This window comes from Mobula hypostoma, chromosome 5, assembly GCF_963921235.1.
Source record: "Mobula hypostoma chromosome 5, sMobHyp1.1, whole genome shotgun sequence".
Lineage (NCBI taxonomy): Eukaryota > Metazoa > Chordata > Chondrichthyes > Myliobatiformes > Myliobatidae > Mobula > Mobula hypostoma.
In genome coordinates this window covers 13,252,713-13,272,775 of record NC_086101.1, presented here as the reverse complement: position 1 = coordinate 13,272,775, position 20,063 = coordinate 13,252,713, and the positions used below count along the sequence as shown (strand labels likewise).

The 20,063-nt window shown below is 42.0% G+C and overlaps 1 protein-coding gene across 1 annotated transcript; it reads right to left on the bottom strand.

The window, feature by feature from the left end:
- Positions 1-6,821: 6,821 nt before the first annotated feature.
- LOC134346612 (zinc-binding protein A33-like) lies at positions 6,822-19,349 on the bottom strand. The gene is made up of 6 exons (XM_063048053.1): positions 18,918-19,349; positions 18,744-18,839; positions 12,604-12,837; positions 11,909-11,931; positions 11,705-11,823; positions 6,822-8,965 (listed from the first exon to the last, which is right to left on the bottom strand). The coding sequence occupies exons 1-6, from the start codon at positions 19,326-19,328 to the stop codon at positions 8,433-8,435; spliced, it is 1,416 nt and encodes a 471-aa protein (XP_062904123.1). The 5' UTR covers positions 19,329-19,349; the 3' UTR covers positions 6,822-8,432.
- Between the last annotated feature and the right edge of the window lie 714 nt (positions 19,350-20,063).

Sequence of the window (20,063 nt, the reverse complement as noted above, 5' to 3'; positions counted from 1 at the left end):
TTATTCCAGGCTCCACTTCCCTCTCCTACCAGATTCCATCATCTTTTTCTCTCTCACCTCTCACCTCCCAGTTTCTGACACATTTCCACACTCCACCCCTCCCTCTCTGGATCAGCTGCCAACTCTTACTCCACCCTTCCTCCCACCTTTCTATGCTGACTGTTTCCGCTCTTCCTTTCAGTCCAGATGAAGCGCTTCAAGACAAAATGTCAACTATACATTTCCCTCCATAGACAGAGTCACAGAGAAGTACAGCATAGAAACAGGCCCTATAGCCCATCTAGTCCAAGCCAAACCCATTTAAACTGCCTATTCCCATCGACCTACACCAGGATTATAGCCCACCTTACCCCTCCGTCCACATACCCATCCAAACTTCTTTTAAACTATAAAGTCGCGTTTGCATGCATCATGTGCTGGCAGCTGACTCAACACTCTCATGAGGAAAGACTTTCCCCTCATGTTCCCCTTAAAAATTTCATCTTTCACCCTTAACCCAGGATCTCGGGTTGCAGTCCCACGCACCTCAGTGGAAAAAGCCTGCTTGCATTCATCCCATTGATTTGTGTTGGCATCCGTCTGTCTTGAAGGACAATGGGTGATGATCATCATCATAACAAGCCAAGGCAGAAGGCATGGAGATCTTGAGATGCCCAGTTGTCAAGATCCTTCTCTCATCCTCACTAGTGTAGTCCAAAGGAAATATTATGAAGCAATATGTTTGGCACCAGTTTGGCTTCAGGATCTGCTGGAAAGATGTTCAGTGATGCTCAACCACCTCAGGGGCTCCACTCTGGATTTGCTGTCTCAGTTTACTTCCAAAGACTTCCTCTCTCCCGAGGCTGCCCACAAGGCAGTGGGTTTATTTACCCATAGCTGGGGCTCTTGTTCACGAGAACCAGGGCTGTGCACACACCACTGGGCCTGCGTGCTATGTGGGCAGGTGCCAGGATTCCTACCTGTCCTCTGTAGTTCATCCTGAGTCTAAATGGAGTTCAGTTTCTGTGCGTCATCAGCGAGGAGGCACTACATGAGGATTACTGTTTGAGAGGCTATGTACTGGCAGAGAGAGACTTAGACATTCAGCTCTCCTTTTCATTAAACTGCCAGCCAGCAGTGGAAGCTGAAAGTGAGAGCGACAAGCACTCATAATTTTGCATACCTCTATCAAACCTCCTCTCAATTTTCTGTGTTCTAAGGAATACAGTCCGAACCTATTCAGTCTTTCCATATAACGCAGGTCCTCCAGACCTAGCAACATCATGATAAATTTTCTCTGTACTGTTTCAAACTTGTTCACATCTTTTTTGTAAGTAGGTAACCAAAACTGAACACAGTACTCCAAATTAGTCCTCAAACATATCTTTCTTTCTTTTCCCAAACTTTTTATTGATTTTTTAAAAAAGTATGTAGACAAACAGGAGGAGAATATCTCTGGTATATATGTCAATAAGAGTACATACGGAAGGTAAAATAAACAATATCAGAATCACACATAGTGTTCATGTACAAAGTATAAATTTGACATAGAATTGATAAGGTTCTAAAAATATCTTTCCAAAAGTTCAGTTGATGTTTCAGGCCGAGACCCTTCATCACGAAGTGTCTCAGCCCGAAACTTCGACTGTATCTCTTCCTAGAGATGCTGCGTGGCCTGTTGCATTCACCAGCAACTTTTATGTGTGTTGCTTGAAATTCCAGCATCTGCAGATTTCCTCGTGTTTCCAAAAGTTCTCCAACTTTATGCAAGACCTAAACATATGAGTTAAAGTGGCCACCTGAGTATTATATCTATTACTAATAGGATTAATATTGGGAAAAATGCGAGCTAATTTATCCTTTGAAATATGTGCCCGATGCACTACCCTGAACTGTATCAAGGAATGACGGGCACAAATAGATGAAGTATTCAACAGATGAATAATTTTACTCCATTGATTATCTGAAAGTAACTCTTGAAATTCCAATTCCCAGGCAGCTTTAATTTTATTGTTAGATAAAATTCAGTACCCATTTATAAATTGTAGCTATTAATCCTTTTTGGAGTTGTTTAATCTCGTAGAGGGTATCTATTATATTGGATGGATAAGCGGAGGGATCATTTGGACGCAAAGTACATAAAAAATTCCTAATTTGTAAATATCTAAAAAAATGTACATTGGATAAATCAAATTTATCCACTAGCTGAGTAAAGGACATTAAACAATCCCCTATAAACAAATCCAAAAATGTTATTATTCCTTTGGTTTTCCAAATTAAAAAAGCCTGATCTAAAATTAATGGCTTAAAAATAGTTATGATATATTTCACAAGAAAGGACAAAATTATTTAATTCAAAAAATCTGTGAAACTGAAACCAAATTCTTAATGTCTATTTAATAATAGGATTAAGGTCTTGTCTACCAATCTTAGAGAGCAGAAAAGGAAGAGGAGCTCCCAGTAAAGAGGCTAAGGAAAACCCCTTCACCAAGTTTTTCTCCAAATTTACCTATAAAGGACAGTCATATATGTCTGAATAATGAATCCAACAGGTAATATACTGAATATTAATTGTCCAGTAGTACACTCTAAGATTTGGCAAAGCGATACCACCATCCTTTTTAAATTTCTGCAATAAAGGTTTACTCAATCTAGGGTTTTTATTGTTCCAAATACAGGATAAAATTTTGGAGTCTATTCTGTCAAAAAAAAACATTTAGGAACAAATGAAGGAACTGCTTGAAATATATATAAGAATTTTGGTAGAACTATCATTTTAATAGCATTAATTCACCCAATTAATGATAGCATCATAGGAGACCATTTAGAAAGTATTTCTCGTGTATAATTAATTAATGGGAGAAAATTATATTTACACAGATCTTTGAAATTCTTAGTAACTTTAATACCAAGATAAGTAAATTGATTTTTAGCAATAATAAAATGTAATTGCTCATACTGATCCAAATGATTATTAATGGGAAATAACTCACTTCTGTATAAATTTAACTTATCCAGAAAAACTACTAAATTCAGAGAATATGGATAACAGAAGGAATAGATTTCTTAGGATCTGAAATGTAGAATAACAAGTCATCTGCATACAACAAAACCGTATGCATTTTATCCCCTTTCTTAATACCCTGAATACTATTGGAATTCCAAACAGCAATAGCAAGAGCTTCTGGAGCCAAGTTAAATAACAAAAGACTAAGAGGACAGCCCTGCCGGGTACCACTGTATAGTCTGAAATAGGGAGATTTTTGATTGTTAGTTATAACTGCAGCCATAGGAGCTTGATAGATCAATTTGATCCTCAGTGTAAGCATGCACTGTGTAAGATCTACCCCGGTTGGTCCTACCGAAGTTGAAATCCTCATACTTGTCTGCATTAAATTCCATCTGCCATTTTCAGCACATTTATCCAGCTGATGCAGATCCCTTTTGCTGTCTGCTACACCCCCCAATCTTGGTGTCAGCCACAAATTTGCTGACACAGTGAACCATATTATCATCTAGATTATTGATATAGATGACAAACAACCAGGGACACTGAATGAATCCCTGTGGCACATCACAAGTCACAGGTCTCCAGTCAGAGAGGCCACCATCTACTACCACTCTCTGGCTTCTCCCACAAAGCCAAAGTCTAATGCAATTTACTGCCTCATCTTGAATTCCAAGCATCTGAAACTTTTTGACCAACCTGTCATGTAGGACCTTGTCAAATACGTTGTCAACTTCCACTTCCTTGCCTTCATCCACTGTCCTGGTAACTTCCTTGAAAAACTCTATAAGATTGGTTAGACATGATCTACCACACACGAAGTTATGCTGACTATCCTTAATCAGTCCATGTCTGTGCAAATATATATATTCGGTTCCAGAGAATACCTTCCAATAACTTTCCCACAACTATCGTCAGACTCACCGGCCAATAATTTCCTGGTTTTTGTTTGGAGCCTTTGTTAAACAGTGGAACAATTTTGGCTATCCTTCAATCCTCTAGTACCCAGTTAAAATGTGGGATTCCCAGTCAATGTGTGGAAAGTTAAAATCACCCACTATAACAACCTCCTACTTGTTCCAACAGTCTGTGATCTCTTTAGCAATTTGTTCCTCGAAATCCCTGGGACTGTTGGGTGATCTGTGATGTAGTCCCATTCCTGTAGTCAAACCTTTCTTATTTCTCAGCAGCTGTTGACCACGCCCCTCTCGGAGCAACACAATATGATAATTCCAGGTTTTGATCCCTGCCCTGAGCTCAATCCCCTTTCCTACGATACTTCTTGCATTGACATATACACAGCTCAGGATACTGGTAACACCATGCACAACCTTTTGATTTCTGACTTGGTCTGATGTCTTACCAATATCTCTCTCCACAACCTCTCCACTATATGTTCTGGCACTCTGGTTCCCACCCCCCTGCAACTCACTTTTAAACCCCAGCATGCGGCATTAACAAACTTTCCCACAAGCATATGAGCCCCCTCCAGTTCAGGTGCAAACAGTCCCTGCTGTACAGGTCCCACATCCCTGGAAGAGAGCCCAATGATCCTAAAAAAAATTATGCCTTCACCCCTACACCAACTCCTTCTCCACGTGTTACCCTGTGTAATCTTCCTTGTTCTAGCCTCACTAACACGCGGCAATCCTGAGATCACAACCCTGAAGCTTATGCACTTTAACTTAGCACCACTCCCAGAACTCCCTGTGCAGAACCTGTCACTCTTCCTACCCATACCATTGGTACCTAGACGGACTTAACCTCTGGCTGTACAGCCTCTCAATTGAGAATATTGACCACTGGATTGGAAATGTCCTACACCTTGGCACCCGAGAGGCAACATACCAACCGGGAATCTCGTTCTCGCCCACAGAACCTCCTGTCCATTCCCCTAACTAACGAATCCCCTATCACACAGCGCACCTTTGCTCGCGGCTTCCCTTCTGAGTCACAGAGGCAGATGCTGTGACAGAGACCCCACCGTGGTGACTTTCCTCTGCCAGGTCAACCCCCACAACAGTATCGAAAGTCTTATGCCCGTTGTTGAGATGTTCCCTGACACGCAGGGAGTCTCTGGTGCTTTGTGTGTTACCACCACTACATGTCCTGTATTTCCTTTCTTTCTTTTTCAATCTTTTTATTAGTTTCATAGAATATAAACATAGCATAATAATAATACAAAATTATTGGGAATACACTGTTAAATTTAACATGAGTAATTATAAAACCAAATAGTACTTAATTGACAAAACTCCCTATCATATAGGATACCAATGAATAATACAGGACAAAAAAAAATGTAGACAAAAATCATGAAAAAAGAAAAAAAATAAAGAAAATATAACCCCCTCAAAAAAAAGCTAATCTAAACAGAATTAATCAACTAAACTGAAAAAAGACCTGGGCTGTTTTAACATCGTAAAAAATGGGAGAAAAGAAAACCTTAGTGTCGACGACTCTGTTCCTCTCAACCAACCCTACAGAGAAGTAAAATAAGTTTGGAAATGGTCAAATTACATGTTATGAAAATGTGGAATAAATGGCCTCCAAGTTTTTTTTCATATTTAATGGAAGGGTCATAAACCACATTTCTAATTTTTTCCAAATTTAAACACAACATAGTTTGTGAAAACCAGTGAAATATAGTAGGAGGGTTAATCTCTTTCCAATGCAGCAAAATGGATCTTCTGGCCATTAAGGTAAGAAATGCAATCATCCGACAAGCTGAAGAGTTTAAATAGTTTGAGTCTATCATTGGTAATCCAAAAATAGCAGTAATTGGGTGAGGTTGTAAGTCTGTATTCAAAACCGTTGAAATAATATCAAAAATATCTCTCTAATATTTTTCCAACAAAGGACATGACCAAAACATGTGAGTTAAAGAAGCTATCTCGCAATGACATCTATCACATATAGGATTTATAAAGAATAATAATGAGGTAATTTATCTTTGGACATATGAGCCCTGAGCACTACTTTAAACTGTATCAATGCATGTTTAGCACATATAGAGGATGAATTAACTAATTGAAGAATTTTTTCCCATTTTTCAATCGGTATCATAATCTTAAGTTCTCTTTCCCAATCAGTTTTAATTTTATTAGAAACATCAGGACATAAATTCATAATTATATTATAAATAATTGCTACAACACTTTTCTGAAAGAGATTTAATTCTACTTTTTTTTTCCAAAATATCCATTGGATATAAGTGTGGAAAATTAGGAGAAACAGTAATTAAAAAAGTTTCTAACCCGTAGGTATCTAAAAAAGTGAGATCTGGGTAAATTATATTTATTAGAAAGTTGATCAAAGGACATAAAACAATTATCCAAAAATAAATCATGAAATCGTACTATACCTCTGATTTTCCAATCAAAGTAAGCTTGATCCATAGTGGAAGGTTGAAAAAGGAAATTAGATATGATAGGACTTGCTAAAATAAATTGATTCAACCCAAAAAATGTACAGAATTGAAACCTTATATGTAAAGTATGCTTAACTATTGGATTATTCATTTGTTTATACAATTTAGAAGAAATAAAAGGAAACTAAAATCGAACCCAAGAAGACCCTTGTAATGAATTACATTCAAGATTTACCCAATGTGGACTTGAAGTTGCATCCAAATCTCGTAACCAAAATTTTAAGTATCGAATATTAATTGCCCAATAATAAAATCTAAAATTCAGGAGAGCTACCTCGCTCCCCCCCACCCCCCGCCGACCTTTTTTAGGTTTCTGCAAATACCTTTTACCTAGCCTAGGATTTTTGTTCTGCCATATATATGAGGAAATTTTTGAGTCAACATTATCAAAAAAAGATTTGGGGATAAAAATTGGAACCGATTGAAATACATATAGAAATTTAGGCAGAATAATCATCTTAATAGCATTAATCCGACCAATCAAAGACAAAGATATTGCTGACCATTAGTAAACAAAAGTTTAATCTGATCAATTAAAGGTAAAAAATTAGCTTTAAATAAATCTTTATACTTTTTCGTAATTATAATCCCTAAATATATGAAAGAGTCAGTAACCAATTTAAATAGTAAACATCCATAAGTAGGTACCTGCTTATTTAGGGGAAATAATTCACTCTTATTAAGGTTTAATTTCTAGCCATAAAAATTACTAAATTGAGCCAACAAAGCTAAAATAACAGGAATTGACTTCTCCCGATACAATAACAAATCATCTGCATATAGTGATAATTTATGTATTTCATTTCCGCGGGTAATACCAAAAATTTTGGGCGAGTCATGGATAGCAATTTCTAAAGGTTCAAAAGCGGTATTAAATAGTAAAGGATAAGAGGGCATCCTTGCCTAATACCACGAAATAGACGGAAAAAGGGAGATCTTTGATTATTCATACAAACCGAAGCTACCGGGGTATGATCTAACAATTTAATCCAAAATACAAATATCAAACTAAAATTAAATTTCTCGAGCACACTAAATAAATAAGGCCATTCAACTCTGTCAAAGGCTCTCTCAGCATCAACTGAGATAATACATTCCGGAGTATTAAATGAAGGGGTATAAACAATATTCATTAACCTCCTAATATTAAAAGATGAATAACGATTTTTAATAAATCCAGTTTGGTCCATAGATATAATTTGAGGTAATACCTTCTCTAATCTAGTTGCTAAAATTTTTGAAAAAAAATTAGAATCTACATTCAAAAGAGATATCGGTCTATATGACGCACAATCAGTAGGATCTTAGTTGTTTTTAAGAATTAAGGCAATAGAGTCTTCATAAAACAATTGTGGTAATTTACCTAAACTGATTGCTTATTTGAATATTCTAGACAACCACGGAGAGAAAATAGAGGAAAAGGATTTTAAAAAATTCCACTGTAAACCCATCCGGACCAGGTGCTTTACCAGAATTCAGTGATGAGATTGCAGTTGTTATTTCTTCCTCTGTAATAGGAGTTTCTAATGATAAGCAATCTTCGGGTGATAATTTCGGAAAATTCAGTTTACTTAAAAAATCATGCATGATATTAAAATCATGAGGAAAATCAGAGTGATATAAAGAGGTATAAAATTCTTGAAAGGTTTTGTTCATCTCGTCATGATCAACTGTCAAGAAACATCGTGTTTTGCGAATCTTAGTAATTTGACGTTTAACCGAAGCAAATTTCAATTGATTAGCCAATAGTTTACCCGATTTATCATTATGTCCTGTATTTCCAAGATTCATCCTGATCTCCATTTTCCAGTCAGCAGCACCACCACGCGTCCTAATTACACTCTGAGTGCCAGTGCACTTTAGGACCCGGGGGAGCCGGGGAGTAATGTTTCTATTCCGTTGATGGATGCGGTGAACAAGTTAATATTAATGGCTCGATAATTCTCACATCGTGTCTATTTCACTCTCCGCACATTTATATTTACACTCCTGATGCCGGTCCCGGACCCTACCGGTTTACATACCCGGAGCAGAACCGGAGCAGATTCTCAGCCACTGATTTTTATATCCAATCGCTAATGAAGGATAAAGTTTCCCCGTGAATTTATTCCCAGTGAAGGTGTGGAGATGGGACTTGGTCTCCGCGTTGTAAAATGAAACTGTCCCTGACTCGTAACTGAGATAAACTCCCACCCTCCCGGGGATGGGATCGGAAGGGAGACGGGATTTCGGGGAGGTGAGAACCTTCATCGCGTCATCAATCCGCCTGATGATCCAGAATCCGGTCCCCGGACTCAGTCTGACCCGTTCCTTCCTCTCCACAGACTCTGCGACGACTCCCAGATCCCACCACCCATTCCCCGTCACCTCCACCTCCCAGTAATGTCTCCCCGATGTGAATCCCTCCGACCCCAGCACACAAAACCGGTTTGTGAACCTCTTCCCGGTGTCAGGGAGATTCCTCCGTGTCCCGGTACACCTCACACTTTTCTGATCCTCAGACACCTCGAGCCAAGGATTCGCCGTTCCCACATCCAGGGTGACAGAGACTGTGGGGAGAGGCAGAGAATTACGGAGTCCCCGGGGATCGGGGGAGACTCAGGCAGTAAAGTCCCGAGCAATTGAGAAATGAGTGTGCTTGGCTGTGCCCGTACCTCAAGTTTTACCAGCTTGAGCTGAGAAAAAAATGAAAATACAATAATAATAGTATTATTTATAGACGCAAACACGAGGAATTCTGCAGCTACACATGCCCTTACACTTCCTCCCTTGCCACCATTCAGGGCCCCAGACAGTCCTTCCAGGTGAGGCGACACTTCACCTGTGAGTCGGCTGGGATGATATACTGCGTCCGGTGCTCCCGATGTGGCGAGACCCGACGCAGACTGGGAGAAGACTGCTTTCTGAACACCTACGCTCTGTCCGCCAGAGAAAGCAGGATCTCCCACTGGCCACACATTTTAATTCCACGTCCCATTCCCATTCTGATATGTCTGTCCACGGCCTCCTCTACTGTAAAGATGAAGCCACACTTAGGTTGGAGGAACAACACCTTATATTCCGTCTGGGTAGCCTCCAATCTGAGGGCATGAACCTTGACTTCTCTAACTTCCGCTAATGCCCCACCTCCCCCTCATACCCCATCCGTTATTTATTTATATACACTCATTCTTTCTCTCTCTCTCCTTTTTCTCCCTCTGTCCCTCTCACTATATCCCTTGCCCATCCTCTGGGTTCCCCCCTCCCCCTTTTCCTTCTCCCTGGGACTCCTGTCCCATGATCCTCTCATATCCCCTTTGCCAATCACCTGTCCAGCTCTTGGCTCCATCCCTCCCCCTCCTATCATTTTGGATCTCCCCCTTCCCTTACCACTTTCAAATCTCTTACTAGCTCTTCTCTCAGTTAGTCCTGACAAAGGGTCTCGGCCTGAAATGTCGACTGTACCTCTTCCTAGAGATGCTGCCTGGCCTGCTGCGTTCACCAGGAGCTTTGATGAGTATTATTTATAGAGCACTTTTCACACAAATGATGTAACTCAAAGTGCTTCACAATGGGATAAAGTGCAAACATGAAACATGTCAGTTGAACACCAGGTTAAATAAATAGGAGTATTAAGGAAATGGATGCAACAGCAACATTGAAAATGCATTTCGACAGGTACATGAGAAGGCAGGGAACTGAGGGTACACAACATGTGGGATTAGTTTAATTTTCTCTCATGGTCGGCACAGACTCAGTGGGACTAAGTTCCTGAGGGAACTGAGAAAATACATCGCGGAGGATCTGGTCACAAAAGAGTAAACAAGGGTGGATTGTCCTCTCTGTGAGAAACCCCTGGTCACAGCTCTCTGACCTGATCTGAGAGACAGAAGTGTACACTGAAGAGGGAAATTCAAGGACATAACGCGTGATCACTCTGGCATTGAGGTAAAGGCAGTTTAAAGGGTTCTATATGTTCATTAAATGAAAGAGTAACACGTTAGAGAATCATGCGTAAGAACCTGGTTATCTACTGGACGAACTGCTGCGGAAGGGAGTGGTTTAAATGAATATTTCCCACCTGTATTTCCCAGAGAGAAGGTCAAGGAATTGAGAAAAATAAGTTCGGGAAATGATGTCTTGGAACATATCACATGACCAAAAGAAAAGGAGGTGCTTGTGAAACCTTGGGCGAGGTCAATGTTGGTTGATGTGGCCGGGCTCAATCTTACAATGTTTCAATATAAACACGAGAAATTCTGCAGATGCTGGAAATTCAAGCAACACACATCAAAGTTGCTGGTGGACGCAGCAGGCCAGGCAGCATCTCTAGGAAGAGGTACAGTCGACGTTTCGGGCCGAGACCCTTCATCAGGAGTAACTGAAGGAAGAGCTAGAAAGAGATTTGAAAGTGGGAGGGGGAGGGGGAGATCCAAAATGATAAGAGAAGACAGGAGGGGGACGGATGGAGCCAAGAGCTGGACAGTTGATTGGCAAAAGAGATATGAGAGGATCATGGGACAGGAGGCCCAGGGAGAAGGAAAAGAGGGAGGGGGGGAACCCAGAGGATGGGCAGGGGGTATAGTCAGAGGGACAGAGGGAGAAAAGGGAGAGAGAGAGAAAGAAGGTGTGTATGTAAATAAATAATGGATGGGGTACGAGGGGGAGGTGGGATGTTCAATGCTTCAATGTGGTGGTTTGATAACAACAGTGAGGTTCGTTAGTCCAGCAGGGGGCAGACTGGAGTCTGCATTCACAAGCCGCACTGTCCAGCTGTCTAATCACAGGACAATTTTCAATGCACAACTTACCAACTGCTACATCTTTGGACCGTGGGAGGAAACTGGAGCACCTGAACGAAACCCATCTGGTCCGGGTAGAACCTAAAAATCCTTACATACGGCGCTGGAACTGAACTCCGAAATCTGACGCCCCGAGATGGAATAGCTTCTCACTAACTGCTACATTACCGTGCTGGCCCTTTATTCCTGATAATGTCATTAAGTGAATATTAATTCCCCAGTTTATGTGGTAGGATTCACACCAGTGTCTTGTTGGGTTTGTACAGTCTGGATGGGACCACGATGCAGTGTTTAATCTAACAGTCCCGTGTATTGTGCCCTGTGTCAGTGTGTTCAGGAGTCTGACATCTCCAGCTGACCATGAGATAGTCATGTTTCCCAGCAGATAGGATTGATGCCAGAATAAAACTACAGTTCCCATTCAGCAGATTATTACAGCCAGTCTTTGCTTCTATTTGTAATTAGTTGTGTCTCATAAACAAGGATAAATGAATCTCTAAGTTTTACCTCGATTAATGTCATCAAGTGCTTCCCTCAACGCTGTGTTCAACAAATAGAGGTGATCGAATTTTTCAACCTGAAGGGCACCATCTGTCACTGACAATATCTGCTTATCATCACTAATCCTGTAAATATAAAACTGTCGGTTATAATCTGTAGTTTTGAATGTTTTAAAATCTGTACAGGGATTCCGAAAAGACCAGGTCCTACCTTCTCTTCCAAGAAGCTTCCTCCTGAAATAAATAAAACACAAGATCTGAATAGACTGGACAGTTTGTGAATTGTTATCTGGATATAATGTCTGGGAGGATCTGATGGAGGAATTTAACATTCCGAATGGATTTGATGGGGTGGGAAAGGAGAATATTTCTGCTGCGTGGAGTCCAAAAGTCAAAAGATGAAATATCAGATGGTTGTTAATAAATCCCACAACAAATGTATTGAGGAGAATGTGGAACTCACTGCCACAGGAGTTGTTGAGGTGGAACAGCAAAGATTGAATGTAATGGGGAAGCTGGAAAAACACGAGGGACAGCGGAGTCTGGGGCACTGTGTGAGCAAGTGGGAGAAGGCTTGTGCGATACGCAAATTGTTAGGAACAGACGGACCGAGTGGCCAGTTTGTGATGGGGACAGGAATATAATCCCGTGCAATGCCATAGCTGAAAAAATAAATAGGTAAGATTCCCTTAAGTCTCTAATCTAAGGGAAAGTGAATTTACCTGTAGATGATAAATCTGATGTGAGGGTTATGTTCTGAAATTCATCCCTTTTTGTCCTGAACTTCGAAACATATGTCCGTCTTAAATCAGTTTACAACCATTTGTAAATGTTGCAGCAACTTCAAACATATTGATCCCAATTTTGTCCGCTTAAAAAAAAACAAATTGAAATATAATCTCTCACCTTGAGAAATATCACACTCTGTTTCTGATCCATCCATTCCTGTAACCTTGAGATCTCCTCCTGGACAGAATTTAAATTCTTTTGAATCTCTCGAAGATTTTTCTCCATTGGGTTTAAAATCCTCTCCTCTTCCTTCCTGAGATCTCTAAGTATGCGCTGCTCTTTCTCTGTGAGAATCTGATGCAGTTCTGCAAACTGCGATGTGACGTGGGACTGAAGGATGTGTGACTGTTTCTGTCAAGTGAGAGGTGAAGATTGATTTACTACATTCCTTTGATGTATTTCCTTCTGACATGGAAGGTGTCTGTTCAGCTTATCATTTATATTGGTTCTCAGAGCAACCCCATCAATGTCATTTCCTCAAGTTTTCCTGGATCCTGTTCTCCCTCACATGCCCATTAACTCCGACCTGATTCACATACCCCATTGCAAGTTCAAGTTCAATGCAAATTTATTATTAAAGTACATATGTGTCACCGTGTACAACCCTGAGATTCCTTATCTTTCAGGGAATCACATAAATACAAGATATACAATTGAATCAATGGAAGACATTACCCAACAGGATGGACAATGCCAATGTGCAAAAAAGCAATAAAGAGTGCAATGACAAAAAGAGAAAAAAGAACATAATAATTATAATAATAATAATAACAAAAAAAAGCAATAATAGAGAATTTGAGATTCAGAGTACTTGAAAATGAGTGCAGTTCAATTGGAACAGTTCAGTGATGGTGCAAGTAAAGTTCAGTGAAGTTATCACCTCCAGCTCCAGAGCCTGATGGTTGAGGGGTAATAATTGTTCCTGAACCTGATGGTGCTGTGTATAAAGTTCCTGTACCTTGATTCTGGTGGCAGGAAGTTTTGGGTCCTTGAAGAAGGATGCTGTTTTCCTGTGACAGCGCTCCAGGTAGATGTGCTCAATGGTGGAGAATGTTTAACTGACTGGGCTGTATAAGCCACTTTAGACCATAAGACAAAGGAGCAGAAGTCAGCCATTTGGCCCATCGAGTCTGCTCCACCATTTTATCGTGAGCTGATCCATTCTCCCATTTAGTCCCACTCCCCCGCCTTCTCACCATAACCCTTGATGCCCTGGCTACTCAGATACCTATCAATCTCTGCCTTAAATATACCCAATGACCTGGCCTCCACTGCTGCCCGTGGCAAGAAATTCCACAGATTCACCACCCTCTGGCTAAAAAATTTCTTTGCATCTCTGTTCTGAATGGGCGCCCTTCAATCCTTAAGTCATGCCCTCTCGTACTAGACTCCCACGCCATGGGAAACAATTTTGCCACATCCACTCTGTCAATGCCTTTCAACAATTTTGTTGTAAAGTTTCTGTACAAGAGCATTGGTATTTACATTACATACTACCAATATAATCTCTACCTCACATCTGTAGAAATATGTCACAGTTGTAGTTGTCATGATGAATATTTGCAAACTTTGAAGAAAGTAGAGATGGTGCCGTGATTTCTTTGTAATGGCTGGGCCCAGGACAGATCCGCTGAAATAGTAACACCTAGAAGTATAATGCCACTGACCCTCTCCTCCTCTGATACGATGATGAGTACTGGCTCAAGGACCTCTAGTTTCCTCCTCCTGAATTCAATAAACTTCTGTTTGGTCTTGCTGACATTGAGTTTGAGGTTGTGTTAGGCCACCACTAAGGCATATTTTTAATCTCCCTTCTGTATGTTCATTTGTTACCTTCCTTGATTTGGCCAATGACAGTGACGCTATCAGCAAACTTGTCTATTGGACTGGAATTGTGCTTAGCCTCACAGTCACAAGTATAATGTGAGTAGAGCAAGGGTGCTAGCGCACAACGTTGTGGTGCCCCTGTGCTAAAGGAAATTTTGGAGCTGTTTTGGCCATTCTGAACTGACCGGAGTCAGAAAATCAAGGATCCAGTTGCACAATGGGGCCAAGGACTTGAAGCTTATTGATAAGTGTTAAGGGGATGATCATGTTGAATGTTGAGCTGTAGTCAATGAAGAGAACTTGTACGTATATATTTTCATTGTCCATATATTCTAGGTTTGAGTGAAGAGCCAATGAAATGACATCTGTGGATGACCTGTTGTAGAAAACCCAAGTTGCTTATCAGGCAGGAGTTGATATATTTCATCACCAACCTCTCAAAGCACTTCATCATAGTGGATGTAAGTGCTACTGAACAATAGTCATTGAGGCAGTTTCCACGTTCTTCTTGAGTACTGGTTAAGTCTGTTTGAAGCAAGTGGGTACGTCAGATTACCGAACTGAGAAGTTAAGGATATCAGTGAACACTCTCGCCAGTGGATTAGCACAGCGGTCCCCAACCACCGGGCCGCGGACCGGTAACGGCTGCAAAGCATGTGCCACCGGGCCGCGAGGAAACGAGATGATTTGGCGATATGAATCAGGCTGCATCTTTCCTCATTCCCTGTCACAGCCACTGTTGATCTTGAATGCACGCGAAGTCATTACCCGCACGTCATCCATATCAGCGCAGGAAGGAGATCAACTCCTCGAGCTTGCAAATGACGGCGGGCTGAAAAGTATGTTTGACATAACATCTCTGCCGGCATTCTGGATCAAAGTCAAGGCTAAATATCCTGAGATAGCCACAAAAGCACTGAAAACGTTGCTTCCATTTCCAACATCTTTCTGCGAAGCAGAGTTTTCTGCAATGAATGCAATTAAAACTAAATTGCGGAATAGACTGGACATAAGGAATCCCCTTCGAGTATCGCTGTCTCCCATCACCCTTCGATAGGACAGTGTGGCTGCAGGAAACCAAGCCCAGGCTCTCACTGATTCAGCAATATTGGTGTGTTGCAATGATTTTATATGTTCATACGGGGAACATATGTGCTGTGTGTTTAATATTCAAAGGTTACGTAAAATGTTATGATGCTATTGACTTACTTATATAACCATATAACAATTACAGCACGGAAACAGGCGATCTCGGCCCTTCTAGTCCGTGCCGAACGCTACTCTCACCTAGTCCCACCGACCTGCACTCAGCCCACAACCCTCCATTCCTTTCCTGTCCATATACCTACTGAATTTTTCTTTAAATGATAATATGGTACCCGCTGCTGCCACTTCTACTGGAAGTTCATTCAACACTTACTTCAAGCTCCCCTGTCCTCCCCTGATAATTGACTTATCACTATATTCATGCGAGGAAAATATGCGCTGTGTGTTTAATATTAAATTCGTTAGATAAACCTTTTACAAAGGAAATTGAGTGTATTAGCCACTTATCACCTATATTCCGCCCCCACCGAACAGAATCGCCGAAAATTATTTGCAGAAAAAAAATCGGCAGGTAAACGCAGGAGCAGGTCACGCATGCGCACTGGTGCCCGCGCAAGGCATCATGGTCATTGTAGTCTTACTCTAGGTAAACACAACGTATTTGACTGCGACTCTTGTCCGTTGGCAAAGTCGGCCAGTCCGCAAGAATATTGTTAATATTAAACCGGTCCGCAGTGCAAAAAACGTTGGGGACCCCTGGATTAGCACATGTCTTTCATACTCAGCTAGGTATATGGTCTGGGCCAGATGTTTTCTGTGGATTCGCCCTCCTGAAGGATGCTGTTATATCGGCCTCAGAGACTGAAATTACTGGTTCTGTGGGGGCTGCGAGAGTTTGTGAAGGTGCCTCCATGTTTTAATGGTCAAAGTGAGTGTAAAATCATTGAGCTCATCTGGGAGCGAAGCTTTCTTGTCACCTATGTCTCTTGGTTTCACTTTGTAGGAGATGATCGCATTCAAGCCCTGTCACAGCTGTCAAACAGCCTTCGGTGATTCAACTTTGGTCCGGTCACAGCTTCTCAAATCAGATGGTTTTCCGGAGATTGTACATGGACCTCTTTTATTTAACTTGGTTACCAGACCTGAATGTCACTGATCTGGTTCATTGAGCGCTTCTGGAGAGGGGAAACTCTGAATAATTTTATAGGGACAAGTCATCTACAACTGTATCAATAAAGTTTGTGATAGCAATGGAGTTTTCATAAAGTTCATGATAGCAAAAGAGTATTCATTCAGATCGGCCTAGTCTACCAACTCGAAGCAATCTTGTAGCTGCTCCTCAGCTTCTCACAACCACCTCTGTGTTGTCCTTATCTCTGGAGTATTGTTCTTTAGCCTCTGCCTGGATGCAGGTAGCAGGAGTACGGCTAAATGATTAGATTTCCAAAATGCAGTGTAGGCATGGCTTCTGTAATCATAGTGTAACAGTGATCAAGAGTCTCCGCTACCTTGCAGCCATACCCACCCATGTGAAAGGCTTTGGGAGTAAACCCCGAGGAAGAAATCTGGAGCTGGGGTCCCTAACGCAATTTGATGTTGTTTACAACTTCACTCTGGCAAACTCTGTGATGACACTGGTGCCAAGCTGTATCGGCACTTGTCCTTCTCTTGGACTACATCAGTGATGTGTAGACGGGTAACCTGCGACAGTGCAGCAGCTGGTTCTTCAAATCTTCCCACCCAGGTTTGCACCCTGGAGAGTACACGGTCCACCAGAGGCACAAACCCATGATACCCTGTGATCGACGGCTGTCCACAACTATGGTTAAGAGTGTTGGGACACCTGGGGCTTTAGGTGATAATTAGGCAGTTTTCTTCATGCAAGCCTGACTGAAGTCCCCAACAATTAGGTCAGTAAGACAGACCACTGCTTTGAACTCCACAAAGCATTTATCATGAAACACAATACCCAACTTTTGCTTTGGTCAGCAGTCCGGTCCACCTGGTGAATTGAGAAGCCCGAAGTCTTACTGACATATCCAGCATGTCTAGAGTAAGCCATGTCTTCATGAAACACAGAACACAGCAATTTCTGATTTCCCTCTGTTGCAGCAATTCACACTTTGGTCCTCAGTCTTGCTTATCAGCGACTGTATGTTTGCCAACAAGCAGCTAGATAGAGGGAGTTTCATTCCTATGCATTTCAGCTGGGATTGGAGTGCTCCCCTCCTCCGCCCTCTCGTCCGGGCATAGCAATGAACTTCGTCTATTTAAGTATGCTGTAACTACAAGTTTGAGAGTTAAGTCTGCCAAGTTCTTCAGAAGATTGTGAAATCACTGATTCATTATGTCAGTTCAAAAGTATGTTGCTTAAAGGCAAATTACAGGCTGACATTTGCACTGAGAGTAATTCAGAAGAAAAAGTTTTCAAAAGTTTGTCAGCAGCCCGCAGAACATCGTCGATGTTCATCTCTGAAGTAGCAAACAGGGCAAATTACGGGAACCAATTAAACATTCAACCAATGGTTCTTTGCGGGAATGGGACCCATTCTTGGGCTTTCACGATTGGCTGTTATTCGGCACGCCAAGGGCACGGCCTAAGAGCTCAGCTCACCTTTGGAGGGCCAAGATCTTGTGGCTCTGGAGACAGGTGAATTGAAGTTTGGTGTCCGGACAGGCGATCGGTGTGTCGTGGGAGATGGAAAATCTAAGGCTTTGTGCCCAAAGACCTGAGATCTTTTGGCACAGAGCTCGGAAAATGTGACTCAAAGAACTTTTAACATTATAAACCAGCGAGTTCTTTGTTGTGACTTCCCTCTTGCTGTGAAATGGAGACAGCTCTTTCTCCCTTATTAGGGAGAGAAAGAGCCTGTTGTATGTCAGATGCTGGGTGGGTGAACAAATAGTCTTTGGAGTACTGCAAGTCTGTGTCTTTGCAGTTGCTTTTGCTGCACGCTTGAGTGCTCGGTGGCGGGTGCCGATGCTTTTTTTTGCTAGTGGGGGGAGGGGGATCGTTGCTTGCTGGCCGCTTACGCACCGGAGGGAGGGGAGCTGGGGGGACTTTGGGGTTCTAACATTTAACTGTCAATCATTCTTTGGGGGCAATCCTCTGTTTTTTGTGGATGGTTGCGAAGAAAAAAAACATTTTAGGATATATATTGTGTACATTTCTCTGACATTAATTGTACCTTTGAAACCTTTGAAACATGTCCTTGGGATGTCACTGAAACTCCCATGATCACAGGGAGAACATGCAAACTCCACGCAGACAGCACCAGAGGTCAGGATCAAACCCGGATCACTGGAGCTGCCACACTCTGCTATTCTACACTAGAGGGAACAAATCTGCGCAAATATCGGAAATTCTGTTCAGGAAACCTCACCCGAATTCCAGAAATCTTCTCTTTCTGTTGCTGCTCCATTTCCTCAAAGCCTGCTACATTTCTTGTGAGAGAGTCTATGGAAGATTTAATCCGATCCTGGGAATTAAAGAGTGAATAGATTACACAAAAACATGGCACGACATAAACAGACGATATAAATCGGGTTATTTTTACCTTGCAGATCTCAGCGGCTTCTTTAACCGGCATGAAGTTGTGAGACTTGTGCTCCTTCGCAGTCGCACAGATCACGCAGATCAGTGTCTTGTCCGTCTCACAAAACAGCTTCAGCTCTTCCCCATGTTCCTCGCAGTAAACTTTACTTTCCTTCCCTTTCGGATTCAGGTTTAGTTTTCGAGCTTTCTCAGATAGATTTCTCAAAGCCCGATTGACCTTGGGGGTGGGGTCTGCAATCTCCTCTCTACATTCCGGGCAGGCGTTTCTCCCCTGCCTTCCCCAATACTGTGTGACACAAGAGCTGTAGAAGTTGTGTCCACACTCCAGAGCGACAGGTTCAGTGAAGAAATCCAGACAGATGGGACAAATTACATCCTCGGTTAAACTCTCGACCAGTCCTTTCGAAGCCATGTTAACTCCAGATATTTCCTGATTCCGGATCCTTTCGTTTTCGGGAAGCTGCTGAACCCCTGCAGTACCGCACCTCTCCACTAGACGCGCCGCAGTCTCCCGGAATTAACGTCTTGTCGCAGCAAGTATTCAAAGGAAAGGTATCATGTCCGTTTCCACACCAGGGTGGGATCAGAAACACGTTAAACAGGTCGGAATGTAAATGAAGCCGCAGAGAAGAGCTTGGTTCAGTGTAAGACAGAACGGAAAGGTGCAATTCCTGAAAAGCGAAATAGACAGTCCATGAAGGATCTCGACCCGAAACGTCAGCTGCCCATTTCTCTCCAACGGGACCTACCTGATTCGCAGAGTCGCACCGGTTATTTATTTATTTCTTGCTCCAGGAGTAAGGAGAGTCGGACTAGGGTGTAAAACAGTCGTTATTATTGCTTCAAAGTTGCTGGTGAACGCAGCAGGCCAGACAGCATCTCTAGGAAGAGGTACAGTCGACGTTTCGGGCCGAGACTCTTCGTCAGGACTAACTGAAGGAAGAGCTAGTAAGAGATTTGAAAGTGGGAGGGGGAGGGGGAGATCCAAAATGATAGAAGAAGACAGGAGGGGGAGGGATGGGGCCAAGAGCTGGACAGGTGATTGGCAAAAGGGATATGAGAGGATCATGGGCAGGAGGCCCAGGGAGAAGGAAAAGGGGGAGGGGGGGAAAACCCAGAGGATGGGCAAGGGGTATAGTGAGAGGGA